The sequence below is a fragment of the Malurus melanocephalus genome, unplaced genomic scaffold (genome assembly GCF_030028575.1).
Source record: "Malurus melanocephalus ecotype Western Australia unplaced genomic scaffold, MMel_1.1 scaffold_163, whole genome shotgun sequence".
Lineage (NCBI taxonomy): Eukaryota > Metazoa > Chordata > Aves > Passeriformes > Maluridae > Malurus > Malurus melanocephalus.
In genome coordinates this window covers 1,013,270-1,027,497 of record NW_026623395.1, presented here as the reverse complement: position 1 = coordinate 1,027,497, position 14,228 = coordinate 1,013,270, and the positions used below count along the sequence as shown (strand labels likewise).

The window sequence follows — 14,228 nt, the reverse complement described above, 5'->3', positions numbered from 1 at the left end:
CTTTAATCCTTGAAAAAATTGATCAGTGTCAGAGATGTATTGCGATGGTGTTAAGGTATTTTTTTCTTAACTTTCCAAGTTTTTTCTCCTTGCCTGTCAACTGTCTTCAATGAATCCATTTGAGTCCTCTTCTCTTGATTTTCTGCACTGGAACAGATCAGAAACATGCTCAGAGTGGCTTCCATTCTGTATGTGGATGTCATGATTTTAAGCTGATACCAGGACAGTGGAGAAGACAATCTATATTCCTSCTTTCTGAGGATATGGTAAGAATGAAGGAATAACGATGTAGTGTAGAAAAGAAAGCATAAATGAGTACATTTCCCTAAAAACTCAGTCCAGAGTAGCCTAGCTGGTTCTCAGGTTTTCAGAAAGGGAARACACTATGTATAAAACTTCACTGGTCTTACCTTTGAGAAGCTGGTGGTGAAAGCTGCCTGTGTGTGGCCATAAGCACTTTTATAGAATCTGGTCCCAGCCCAAACCATGGAGAGCTTAGTGATCTTCAGTGGACATATTCAGGCTTGGTTATTCCTGTACAGGGATTTTTAAAATGATCATTTATCAGCCACTGTATTAGAAGCTTTAAAGAAAGGAGCAGGGGGACCTGAAAGTGTTAGAGGAAACAAATGAGATTGCAGCTGACATCTCCAAGGGAACTTTTGTTCGAGGGTGCTCAGGCTGTTGACCTCTTTGCTTCTCCATTTCATTGCCTTTAGATTATAGCATTCTTCAGTACCAGAAAAGTAGTGGGTAGTTTGTGAATGGGCAGTTAAAAAAAATTAGTGGGAGACATTGGACATTGCTGTACAAAGATTTTAATGCACAAAGAAATAGTTTTGTGTTGTGCTTTATAAATATGGGTTTTGTATATGAGGCTAATGATTTCTCTTCTCCCTTCTTATCAGAGACTGGAGAGTAATTCCTGGTGATCTGCATCTTAGCTTGGAAACCATTRTTTAAACATTGCACCTGCCAGCAAGTTGGCAAGAGCATGAGAGAGGAGAGGGAAAACTAGAACACATCATCATTTCTTCCTCTTTCCATTACTTTCTCTATTACATTTTTCTCTCATTGTTAGTTCAGTGTGGAAGTAAGTTTGTGGTAGGCTTGGAGTACAGGTTTTTGCAACAAGGTGACCATAACTTTTAGCAGAGCTGTTTCCCAGACTGGCTGGCAGTATGCTGGAGGCAAACTGCAATAAGCTGTGCAAAGGAGCTCAGCCTTAGCTGAGTAGTCAGGGCCTTGGAGAAGATTTGTCCCAAGCAGGAGTCATGAATTGAGAACAGCAGAAAGGGCAGATGGCCCAAATCCTCACTCGTCACCTCATCTGGCATCTCCTTGGTATTTATTAGTGAAAGCTTTCTGTAATTACCCCTATRTGCAGAGCATTTTCTGCTTCCTCCAAAACTCAGAATGTGATTTTGAAAGGGTTTTGTGGGCTAATGCCTCAGAAAAATYTGCTCCTCAAGTGCAACTGCCAGTACTATTCTGTGAACTGAAACGTGAGGAGCACACTGTGTGAAGTTTTGTCTAAAGGGAATGCCAATTTTCATGGCTAAACCTGGCTCACACACTGTGCTTGTGTCTTTCACAACATAGAAATGAGATTTCTAATCTTGTTAGCTTTTTGCAATATTTGAGCCTTTTTTTTATTAAATTGTTGTTTAGGTTTGTGTTTTCAGTTAAATATTGGCTTATTTTCCAGTCATATAATGTTTTTTTTTAAAGATTGGTAAAGCAAACCAGAGCAACTCATATTCTAGTCTTCTTTCATTCCTCTTGATCTCAACAAAGCAATATATGCCTGAGTTCTGGTGCAAAGCATACATCATCTGGAGAATTGAGGAGGCACAGTATTTTCTCAGTTAAGGGTCCCTTTCTCTCTAAGGTAAGGCCTGTCTCAAAGCCTGTTGAAACCAAGGCTAACACTCCTACTGACCAACTGGTTGGAAAAAAATGAAGACAAATGTGTCAGCAGCCTTGGATGCCTGGCTTTCAAACTCTCAGTATTTCTAAATGCAAAGTACATGGATGCCATGTACCTTTGCTGGAGCTCACAAAATATTATCACATTTTGATAAAATTGGTCCTTTGGCTTAGGGAAAAAAAAAGGGGTAGGAAAGTCAGAGGAACCCAAGCTGCTAAGCTAGCAGCTCATAAAAATGAAGTTCTGTAATTTCCCACTGTGCAGGGTTTTCCAAAGCATCAGAACGATTGCTATAGAATATCATTGTGTTCTGTACAAACTGTAATCCTGATCCACCTTCTCTAAAATGTTAAAGTGCCTGCTAGGAAATTCTAAATGTTTTAAAAAAAATCTGTGGGATACAGAGATTAATAGGTGTCCCATATCAATTATTGATAGTGTCAAACCCATGTGGCAGTTTCAGTCTCATTTAACCTCCCTGTTATTTAATTGTAAAATAATAGTTTGAGTCTGGACTACTTTTTCAATGCAGTTCTGAACTATCATCTTTAAAACTGTTGCTACAGTGTTCATACTAAAGGGAAAGATTTTCTTCCTCAGATTTGATATCTGTAAATCAAGGCTGCTGTTTGATTCTATCTTTCTCTGGTTTTTCTTTCTTCCTTCAAATATTTCTCTTCTGTTATATAATATTGGCATTGGGTGTTGTTTCCCCCCTGTGTACACTTTTTAGCAACCTCTAGATTTTCAGGAAAGTTATTTTCTTTTCCATATTGAGAAATTACCTCTCATAGTCATGGCAAACCTGTGTGTTTCTGTCCTGTAATCTTAGGTCTGTCTATCCTGTTCTTTTTCTGAGAGTGAGTTTGTAGTAACCAGCTCCCTAGARGAAAAGAAAGGCAGGAATTAGAGCTGAAATAGGAAGCAAGGAAACAGAAAGGTAAAATGAAAGCCCTTTAGTAGGGTTGACCACATTTCCAGGCAATTCGAGCGAATACTGATTTTAGTGTCATGTCTAACAGTTTAGTGTTAGTACCTCATTAAAATCCAGGGATTAATAGCAGCAATCTCCTTGTTGCACATTAAAAGGATTTAGTTTAATTTGGGATTAGAGGGTACAAGGTGCCATTCTAGCAAAGCTTTTCCCAAGGTATCAGTGAGGTGAAGCGGGATGGCTTAAAGACTGTGGTTTTTCTAACTATTGAAGTTGTGCTACATACACATACACGTGTATGGATTTTAAAACTGTGGTGAGCTGGTTAATTAATCCTTTAAAATGTATGCTACCTTTGGGAGTGAAATTGTCTGGAAAAGCTTGTTTGAAATATAAAAAAAGGCAGCTGGAGTTGTCTTTCTGGGCCTGAAAGTGTGGTTGGGCTCAGCTTTGTTCAAGAATGTTAAAATCTGTGCATGCTGGAGTTAGGGATTCACCCTGTAATCAAACCTTCCTCGTGCATTAGATGAGGATTATGTGTCATATTCTGCTCTTCTCTCCTGCAGCTACACAGTGGTTGGAGCAGGATGGGTCATTGTTTTCCTCCTCTTTTCCATATTATGGTGTTTCTCAGTGGGCAAGTGAGAAGAACAACCACCTTGAGAGCCTTAAGTTATATCTGAGAAAAGGCACATGAGCACCATGSTCCCCTCCCTGCTTTTAGATTTTTGGGAGAAGGAGAGAATGGTTGTTTAGTTGTTTTATTGCTGCCAGTTGCTTTTGCTAGGCAAGCACAGCTCATTAACATGTCAATGTGTGATAGCATTTACGGCCAGGGATTATTAATAGAGAGAAAGGAAAACACAGATTTACAATTCTAGTGTGAGAAGTTAAGCACCTGATATAGCATTCTCCAGAATTTTCATTGGCTTCTTAACATGTGAACAGTGATATTAGGAGCCTGTATGATTTATCTGATTTTTTATTTATTTAGTGATGCATCTAAATTTTTTGGGGAAAAAAGCAACTAATTTTGTTCCATTTGAGTTTGAGTRTCTGGCTTTCAGCCTGGTTTGGTTATTAATCAAAACTAAGTATATCAAACTAAACTTTTAGCCAATGGTATCAGGCAATTTCAGAATATCTCTTTAAAATGCAAGATTATAGAAAAAGTGTATTTCAGTTAAGCTTCTTTTTCCACCATTCTTCTTCTTGCTTTTCCTGTTCTTACAAATGTAAGTATTGGAGGGAACAGGGAGCAGTGACTCTCATTCTTCAGTGAGACTGTCACTTCTCTCTTGAGTTTTCTTTCCCAGAGCTAATCAGATCCCAGCACTTTTAATCTTTCCTTACAGGTCAGGTTCTTTTTCTCCTGATTTCTTCATTTTTATGCCTCGCAATTAAAAAAAAAAAAACAAAACAACAAAACCAATTTTAGTCAAACAACACTTTGTTAAAGTTTTAAGAGTGAGTGTAAGAAATCATTGTGCTTGTGGTAGCACATGCAGGATGGGATATTGCTGTATTTGTGTGACATTCACTTCTAAACTGTATGTAAAAAGCAGAACTTGGGCTCCAAAATACTTCATTTTTACTAGTGTCCCTTGGGAAACTCAGGAAAGATTCACCCATTATATTACACATCCAGCCATGTGTACTCCAAATGCTTGCTGAGAAATGAGAAGAGCTGTGTGTCTGTACTCTTGCCAAGTGTTTGGGTCTGTGAGTATACACTCATATAAGGGTTATTCCAAATCCAGATCCAGACCAAAGCATGCCATTTGAATATCAAATCATTGGAAATATATGGCTATATAGCCAAAGGGCGTGGCAGAACTTTCATAATCTCTTCCAAGTCTTGTTCCTGCAAGAAATGAGAAACTGCATAAGTGCCAAGAAAATACATGCAAATCAGCTTTGGTGTTATAATGTAATGTGCATGTATATTTGTTGGATTTTTCAACACTCTTTCAGAGAGAGTGCATCACAAAAATTAGATCAAGAAGAGAAGAGTTGTCATGTGCTGCCMTGAAATCCATTTCTGTGGAAAAAACTTCTCTTTAACATGTAAGTTTCTTTTTCTCAAATGAAACCTCTTCACCGGAGAGTTTAAAAGAATTGAAAGATTCTTGGTTTCACTTGAAGGGTTAGGGCTATTGTGAGTTTCTCAGAAGCATTACAAATGGCATTATGCACTTTTGTTCTTTCCACCTGAGCAGTTCATCTCTCTGAGTGGCAATTATCTCTTGAGAAACACTTAAGCATCACTGTCATGTTCTGCAGAGTTTCTCAATATTTGGTGCATTCCGATTAATTGAAATCTGTGCTACTGTTTCAGTTCTGGGTTTCTCTTTCATTCTTTCAGTTTTTTTATTTTACAGTTATAGTCTAGTTTTGGGCTGGAGTCAGCTGTGATAAAACAGTAATCAGCATGTAGGTTGGTGGAATTTCTTTTGCCTCTTGAGGAAGCTCATTCAGAACATCACATCATGGCATGAAGTSTGTAAGTAGAAAGTGCAGCATGTGAGGGAACAGCTCGCTGGGTTTGTGTTGCAGCAAGCTTCAGGACTTCTTTCAAAAGTGAATGAAGTGGGTGTGTGTTRTGCTTATTTTTTGCTTTTTTGTTCAGGTTTTTTTGGGTCATAATTAGAGTCAGTGAAGGACTGCCACTGCATTTAAACAAACAAACAAAATGTGTGAGGGATAAGCTTCTTGATTTTTTTTTGTACCTTAGTAATTAAATCTGTGTAAACCTGCTTAGGTACACAAGAAGTTTTTACATGCATGCAGAATAATATTCAGTCCATGCCCATCAGTGGTTCTCCAATACTTCCTCAGTGTGTCACAGCAGTGTGTCATTTGGTTTTTAAACCTGTGGATGTTTGTCTTAATTGCAAATGAAGGAACTCGTACCAGAACTGAAACCTGATTTCTCTCTGCATTGATAATATTAATGGCATAAATCACACAGTTCTGTCCAGTAAAGATCTTCATGCTCAGAAATAACTGTACAAACGCACGTTCCTATCACATAAATTTCAGGAATTTATACAAATAAATACAGTTTCTAGTTATTGTCTTCTGCTTCTGTAGGCACCATTTGTTATCTTGCAAGTTAAAAAGGGTGGGAGCATCAGCTTCTCAGAGTAGCATTAATCATTTTCTTTTGGCTRTAAATCTGGGAACAAAATGATTAAATAGACTGGAGAAGATGGGGGAAACTCAAATAAAAAGGCACTTACATTTATTGCATTGCAGGGTTGTTTTTGGGAGCAGGGTATGTCTCTTGAGAGTTTGTTTCTTATCCATTTTATAGAGCTCTGGCCTCTTAACAGCACTGCTTTAATGACTTGTTCTTGGGGTTCTGAGCTGGAATCAATGCTTGCCAGGAAAACAAGCCTGTTACAAAGAGGTCAGGTTTCATGAGACAGCAATAGACTTGTAAAAACAGATTTTACTGGAACAAATAAAGTCAGAATTAAGGAGAAACCAGACATGTGCGTAAAGAAAGATACGGAAGGAGCAAGTATTGAGCTAAACTGATAAATGTGTAAATTTAGATGAGAGGTAAGCGGGGATTWTTTGTTTCTAAAACTGCATTTAGTGACATTAATAAGTTTTTCTGAAGATTTTATGCAGTTCTTCATAGTTGTGACTTCTGTTGTCTTTAAAGATGAGCTTTCAGTGAAAATATATTGTTCCTGCTCAGGTGGGAAAATGTTCTTTACATATCAGCTTCAATTAGCAACTTGCACTGGACTTCCTGTATAGTGTAGCTCAACCTATCCTCGCTTGCCATTGTGATGGTATTTTGTGTTCTGTGAAACAGTAATTGCCCTCAGTTTGCTTTGTAGTTCTTGAGAGTCTCGCCTGTCTTTAATTTTCAGCTGCGATGTACTGAGTGCTTGGAAATAAATAATTATTTTTATATATCTAATGCTATGTTTCTGTTGTCTCATGGTGTCCCTTTAAGTAATTGTACCAATCTAAGAAAATTCTGGGTGCAACTTTATGGTTCCAATAGAGATGAAAATTTAAAGCTGTGAAAGAGCTTTATTTCAATAGGACTGCACGATTACCTTTCTGCCTTGTTGCAATGATCCTTTTTTATGCCACTGGCTGTGGTRCAGCTGTGCTGCAGGATGGCTCTGATACTCACATTGTGTTGGTTTGGGTTGTTCTTATTATTTATGCCTTTATTACATTGCTACAGATTTTTATTTTGAAATATGAGCAGACTTGTCTGGTTTGCTGCAGTACTTTCAGTAAATAAATGAAGAATGCAAAGTAATGTATTTTCTATTAGAAAATCTGTTAAGAACAGCACTCGGGAAGTATTCTGACTCTAGGTGAACACACATTTTCTGCACAGGGAGAAATTAGAATGAAGAAAGAGGGAAAGGAAGTAAGACAACCTTGGATTCCTTTGATTCCTATTTCTTCTTCTTCCCCCCAACCTCCCTTTTGTGGTGGAAGACAGCATCAAATCCAGAAAGTTGAGAGTTATGGGAACAACCTGCTGTATGTGCAGGTTATTTGCCTTGTGCTTGGGCTGTGTTGTGAAGCTGAACTTTTCTAGTAGCCTAAAAACTTCTAAGTCTCTGTTTTACTTCTGATGATTCCTTTGCAATCAAAAGAAAATCTGTTTAAGGCAAGAACTGTTTTTTGAGTCTCCCCCAACAGGCTTTAAATGTGACAGTTCTGTTGTAACACCTTTATGCAAGTTGTGGGGGTTTTTATGTGTTTGTTCTTGAACCTGGTACTGCTCARAAGTGAAACAAAGAGCAAAAAGTGGAGCCAAGTTCTGCTGGTGACAGGGGATGGTTCTGTCTGCTGTGAGGGTGGGGAGGGAACAAACTGAAGAGTCTGCAAAAGGCATGGGTTTGGCTGTAAAAATGGGCAGCAGGGGCATCTCTGGTTGTGGTGTCTGGGCTGTCTGAGGCACATTTGAGGTGCCAGACCCAGTTTGCAATGGTCCCTGTGTTTGCATCACGTGGCTCCWGCTGCTTTCAGGTGGTTTTGCTGTACAGGGTCGTTCTGTTCTGGTTATCCACAGTCTTTGCGAGGTCTGTTGCAAAGCTGCCGCACTTTCTCCGTGTTCTAAGTAGCAGTAAATAAACAATTAATTAGCACGTTTTGTATTACTTTCCCTTATTTTTTGAACAGGGAAATTGAACCACTGATCAGTTTCTTGGCTGTGTATTAGCTGCAGAGTATCTATTGATCTGCCACTTCAGTTGGTGCAATATTGTGAACTCCTCAAGTTGTAGATGCTCAAAATGATATCGATGCTCTGTGTATCAGGCATCAGCTTGGTGACAGCTCAGACTGTTGGGATAAAAGTGTTCATGCATGCTTAAATTATTTTGAGATCTTTTTGTGGTTTTGATTTCTTTTTCTTACCACACATGATCTCGTACAACTCTGCTGCAAACGCTTTCTTTTACTAAAGTGAGTCAGGAACCAAATATTGATTTGGAAATTTCCTGTTGCAGTCGAATTTTTTAAGGCTAGTCCCAAACTRGTTGAATTGACTTGAACTTTGTTAGTCTAATAATTGATATGGTATCCAGCTGAATGCCAGTCAATTTGTATGCTTAATTCTATTTGAGCGTGTCGTATTTATTTTTGTTGAAACATTTTTTTACTGAATTAGGTTAAAGCAAAGTTATTTTAAGTAAACCCTCAACCAGTGAAAACATGCTCYTGAGCTAAGCTGACCAGGCAGTTAGATCCATTTTTCTTTGCATACAGAAATAAAAAGGAGTATTTGAAGTATTTCTGGGCATTTTTACAAGTTGATCTATGAACCAGAGTCTGATTTCACCAGGAACTTTTTCTCAGTTTAGTCCATTAAAATCGATGTTCTCTTGTTTTTAGCCATTTCTGCATTTGAAGTCCAGCCACTTTCRACTGAAGTCCAAGAAGGCGGAGTGGCTCGATTTGCCTGTAAAATAACAGCAAACCCCCCTGCCACTGTGACATGGGAAGTGAACAGAACAACTTTACCTTTAGTCAAGGACAGGTATGTAGGGGTCTAATGGTTACTCATTTCAGAATGTATTTTATTTTTTTGCCATCATTTTGATCCTGCTGCAAGAAGAAAATCTGAATACTTGCAATGTTATTACATAAAAAAGGTTTCATGTCAACTATTGGAATAAGTAGTCATAGTTATGTGGCTAATGAATTTTAAATAGCTGTTTTGAGTGCAGACCAGAGTCACCCACAATTATTTGCACAGTAATCACCGATCTTTGAATTCTCACTGGTGAATTTTGTATGCAAGTCATTCTCAAGAACGGGAATCTCAGTGGGGAATGGAATGGGTGAACTTTGGCTCTGGGGTAGCTTGAACTAGCAGGATTGCTTTCACTGAAGAACTGATGCTGAACCTGTTTTTCTTTAGAGGGACAATAAAGAATTACATATACAGAAAATAGAGTTAGAACACTCGATAGCAGGAAAATTCTATGCAAGGGCACTTCTCATGRACTGAATAACTTGAAGAAGACAGTGCTTCCTGCTAGATTCTTTCCATGTCCAGTTTGTGTTCATTGAACTGACTCTTCCATCCTTTTTGACTTGTAACTCTATTTGAAAGTGTCTAAGACACCCAGCATGAAAAGGAAAGAAAAAAGAGAAACTAAAAATTGGAACCATAGGTGGATTTCTGTGAAGTGTACACCAGTTATGACCATATTTCAGAAACTGCTGCAAAAAGTCAGCCAACCTGAATAGTATGAATGTTGTAGAAGGCTAAAGAGGGTTGGGATGGTTGATTCTGAGGGTGAGAAAGATCTGCTTGTCAAAAGTAAATTCCTCTGCTCTCATGGTGGTGCTCGGGGAATTTTGCCTGTAGTTCAGAAAGGCAGGAAGGTGAGTCATGTATTGGGAATGTTGTTGAGTCTCCAGCCTGCTGTCCCCAGGTCAGCGTAGCAATGGCTGTTTGTAAATCAAGTAGTTAATTCCGTGTTCACTGCCTGAATGTTTATCTGCGTTTCTTTTTTTTTTTTTTGTTCCTGTGGCAGGATAACTGTTCTGCCTACAGGAGTGCTCCAGATCTATGGAGTTGAGCAGAAAGATGCTGGTTATTACCGATGTGTTGCCACAACAGCAGCCAATAGGCGTAAAAGCACCGAGGCAGTGCTGAGTGTTATTCCAGGTATTTACCACGTGAAATTTTTTCAATGGCATCATATTCTTTTTTACATTATAGAAAAAGCACTTAGCTGCCTTGAAGAGCTGTAGGTGTCCCTGAACCACTTGTCCAAATAATTTTGCTTCCTTGTACCTTGTGCCTAAAATATTGTTCAATGTAGGTTTCCACAGTTACTGAAATAAAGCTTTGGTGTAAATGTAACTTTCAGTGTCATTAAAAAACATTTTGTTTCATATTTAATTGAGTTTTTGTTCARCTGTGCTCACTTTTTATCTTTTCTTTTTTTATCTCTGCAAAGCCTCAGACTTGAAGCCTTTTCACAAGCCATCTATAATAGCTGGTCCTCAAAACATTACAGCATCTCTTCATCAAACTGTCATACTGGAGTGTGTAGCCACAGGGAATCCAAAGCCAATCATCTCATGGAGCCGGTTAGGTAGGTCTTAAAATTGCAGCATGCGACCTTCAGCCCGTGGAGAGGAAGTAAAACTGGAAAGAAAGGATTTGAGCAATTAGGTGACTGTTCTGAGGCTTTGTGCAGAAGGTAACGATTAGCAGCCTAAGGTAGGATGAGCAAAACGCTTTCAGTTCCATGCTCCAGTACTGCTGTCAAGAAGTCCCGAGGTTTTCTCAGGCTTTTGACTCCCTGCCTGTGCTTCTCCCACTCTTCTTAGAAGCCCTTTGAGAATGGGATTTGCACCTTGTGTTAATGGACCGTTTGGMCTAAGAATAGGTATAGACAAACCCAAGATAATCAGCCTGGGAGGGGAGAAGGAGGAATGCAGTAAGAATAACAACACTGAGCAGTGCATCACATTTTTTTCATGAAAACTACCTCTGTTTTCATTCTGACATGTACTTAAATGTGGAAGTCAGGATTGTACATGCAGAAGCAAATCATGCATAATTTTCCCACATTTCTAAAAGTATAAGAAATAAGCATGTCTTCATGGTTGATTCAGTGGCTCTTGAAGACAAACGAAAAAAATGTTCACCTAACAGTCATAGAGCATTTGTTGTGAAAATAGGAGAAAATATGTGCTAATGAAATATACTAATTTATCTGCAGCATAATTCAGGAGATGGATGATTACTGTTTGTAAAGATGATGTGGATGTTGGCAGTGATGAACTGAATCATAGTGCTAGGCAGCTRGGGAGGTTAACTTTTAGCTGAGATGGTGGATTTCAGATACAAACTACTCCAGAAGTGGTGAGGCCCAACCACCTGAATGGTCAGRTAGTTAGTGAAAAGCAAAGTAAATACTAAATAGAAACCTCTGACAGCTCAGCTGTGATTTCCTTTGCATCTTTTGACTTTSATACTCTAATCTATGCCACTACTGCCTAGACAGCCTGATTTAGGCAAGTTGTTTAGAGGCATTGAACAACCTTGTAACCCACTTCTGCTGCTCTCTCAAACAGACCATAAATCCATCGATGTCTTCAACACCCACATCCTGGGCAATGGGAACCTCATGATCTCTGATGTGAAGGTGCAGCACGCAGGTGTCTACGTGTGTCGGGCCACGATTCCCGGCACTCGCAACTTCACGGTGGCGATGGCAACTCTCACTGTGCTGGGTAAGCCTGCTGCCACTGAACCCAACTCCTCAGATCTGGCTGATCTCTGATGTACTGGGCTGGCCCTTCATCTCAAACAGCACTGCAATGAGCCTGCAGATTGAACAGCTCACAGARCTGTGGCTGCCTTCTTCTGTCTGATGACTTGGATGAGAAGTGTCAGATAGTCGAGATTTGGGTTTTGAACTAGCACTTGGAGATACCCAGGTGCAATGTTTGCTCTGGGAACTGAACACAGAAAGGGATCCTGTAACCAAGCAGAAATATGTAATGTGTATCTATGCTTTGAGAACAGTATGTCATAGTCTGGAATTTGACTTGTTTGTATTCATGAATGCATGAACAAAAATTCTATCTGTGCAGATAGTGGATCTTTAAACAAATGTGCTTTTTTTGCAAGGAATGTGCTTTCTGCATGTATATACGCATATTTGAATGGCTTGAGGAGAGAGGTATTAATTTGGAAATTTTTTACTATTATTATTATCATTATTATTATTATTACTTCTATTACTGCTACTACTGACCTTGCATTTGTAGGGCTTGATTTTTAATATTTTTTTTCTCTCATAACTTACCTGTAGCTCCACCTTCATTTGTGGAATGGCCAGAAAGCTTAACAAGGCCCAGAGCTGGTACTGCTCGTTTTGCTTGTCAAGCAGAAGGAAATCCTGCCCCCAAAATTTCATGGTTGAAAAATGGAAGGAGAATACACTCCAATGGTAGAATAAAAATGTATAACAGGTAAGGKTGCAGTTTCTGTAGGAGAGCTCTGCTAGTGATGTGCTACCAAAAGATGACATCCCAGCAGCTAAACATCACCAGCTGAGATATAACTCAAGTAAACCTGAAATTGGGCATTGATTGTAGTGATGGATACAGATTAATCAATACCTAAAATCAGTAAAGATTATGGGATAATTGCCTTACCTGGTGGGGAGGGTGGGCGGGACTGCTCTGAGGAGTTTAGCCACAGAGTTACTTTGGGTTTACAGAGTAGCAGAATCGTGCTACTACTCCTGTTGAGGGAGCGGTTTATATCAAATAAGTTAAGGTTAAAGAAATCCAAGCCTAAGGTTCTTTTTTTTGCTGGGAGGAATAGATGTGCAGCTTTATTTTCACAGTGCCTCACTTTGCAGGCACAAACAGAAGCATGTCAGGGTTGCAGAACACTTCAAGGTGCTCTATATTTCCCTGCTGTTCATCCATTTCTGATTTGTGGCACGTAAATCAATTGCACTAAACTTAGGAAGCAGAGGCAAACATAACTGTSGCTGCATTATGTGGAGCGAAGTTTGTCCAAGATGTGAGCTTCTTTTCCACCTTTTTCTTYCTTTTGCATCCAGTAAATTGGTGATTAACCAGATCATTCCTGAGGACGATGCCATTTACCAGTGCATGGCTGAGAACAGCCAGGGCTCCATCCTGTCCCGGGCCAGACTGACGGTGGTSATGTCGGAGGACAGACCCAGCGCACCCTACAACGTCCACGCTGAGACCATGTCGAGCTCAGCAATCCTGCTGGCCTGGGAGAGGCCTCTCTACAACTCAGACAAAGTCATTGCATACTCTGTGCATTACATGAAAGCAGAAGGTAAGCACTTTGGGTTAAATGGCATCTGWTGGTTTGTATGGGACGAGAAGTTGAATGTTCTTGCAAAGACTGTCAGATTGGACTGGTTCTTACCCAGAGCTGCATCAGAGCATTCCAGCACATTAATGCATGCTGTTATCAAGCTTGGGGAAAAATGCTATTGCCTCATCATCGCCGTTGTGGGACTGAGTGTCCTTCCAACTTACCTSTGTCTGATGGCTCCACTTTGGAACTTGGAGCCTCTGCAGTGCTGTCTGGATTTCTCTCTGTCCTCAGCAGGACCTTCTGCCCGTTCTCTTCTGTGTGCACTTGGCAGGGGAGAGCAGAGCATACAGCAGAGTTCTGGAGGCTCACAGACCCAAACTTCTCCACAGACTGCTCTTTTGTCTAGATCCCCAAATTCTTGTGTCTTTCATGTATTTTGGAGCGGAAGAGTTGGTGCTTTAACTCCCTTCTCTTCAAAGGAATATTGGCCAAATAGTAAAATCTTGTTTCACCCCTTGGCCTCCAGGAGTGAGAAAAGTCTACTCAAACACAAATGAAGGGCTTATCCCAGTCTCTGAAATGATATACAGCTTCCTGTATAGAAGGAGACAGATCGTTGTAATAAAAATGAGTAACTAGACATTTCAAAATCCCTTGATAGTACATWATTGCTCAGAGTTAAGGTGATGTAAGGTAGGGACCAGCCATTTTTCAAAAGCAAGAGGTGATGGCTTAATGACTTGAAAAATTTTTAGCTGCATGCATTCAAGTAAGCTGCACTGCAGCTCTGTTTTCTAGAAGTGATTTCTGTTTCCATTTCTATTCARTAAGARGTTTATTCAAGGACAGGACTGCAGATGCTCAGCTCTGTGTAGAATACCAGCTAAGAAAGGGAAGGAAGGACAGCTGAATTACTCTAATACTGATGCAGGAATAGCCACATTTGCTTTTGCAAGGGGGATATTTCAGGACACAGGAGAATTTTGTCTGAAGGAAGGAAGGAAGGAAGGAAGGAAGGAAGGAAGGAAGGAAGGAAGGAA

The 14,228-nt window shown here is 39.7% G+C and overlaps 1 protein-coding gene across 1 annotated transcript in view; it reads left to right on the top strand.

The window, feature by feature from the left end:
* Positions 1-14,228, top strand: part of PRTG (protogenin) — a 73,684-nt gene that overhangs the window by 18,411 nt on the left and 41,045 nt on the right. Inside the window, 6 exon segments of the mRNA XM_057372095.1 lie at positions 8,745-8,889; positions 9,896-10,029; positions 10,325-10,462; positions 11,451-11,609; positions 12,194-12,353; positions 12,956-13,203. Coding sequence (XP_057228078.1) covers positions 8,745-8,889; positions 9,896-10,029; positions 10,325-10,462; positions 11,451-11,609; positions 12,194-12,353; positions 12,956-13,203 — 984 coding nt within the window.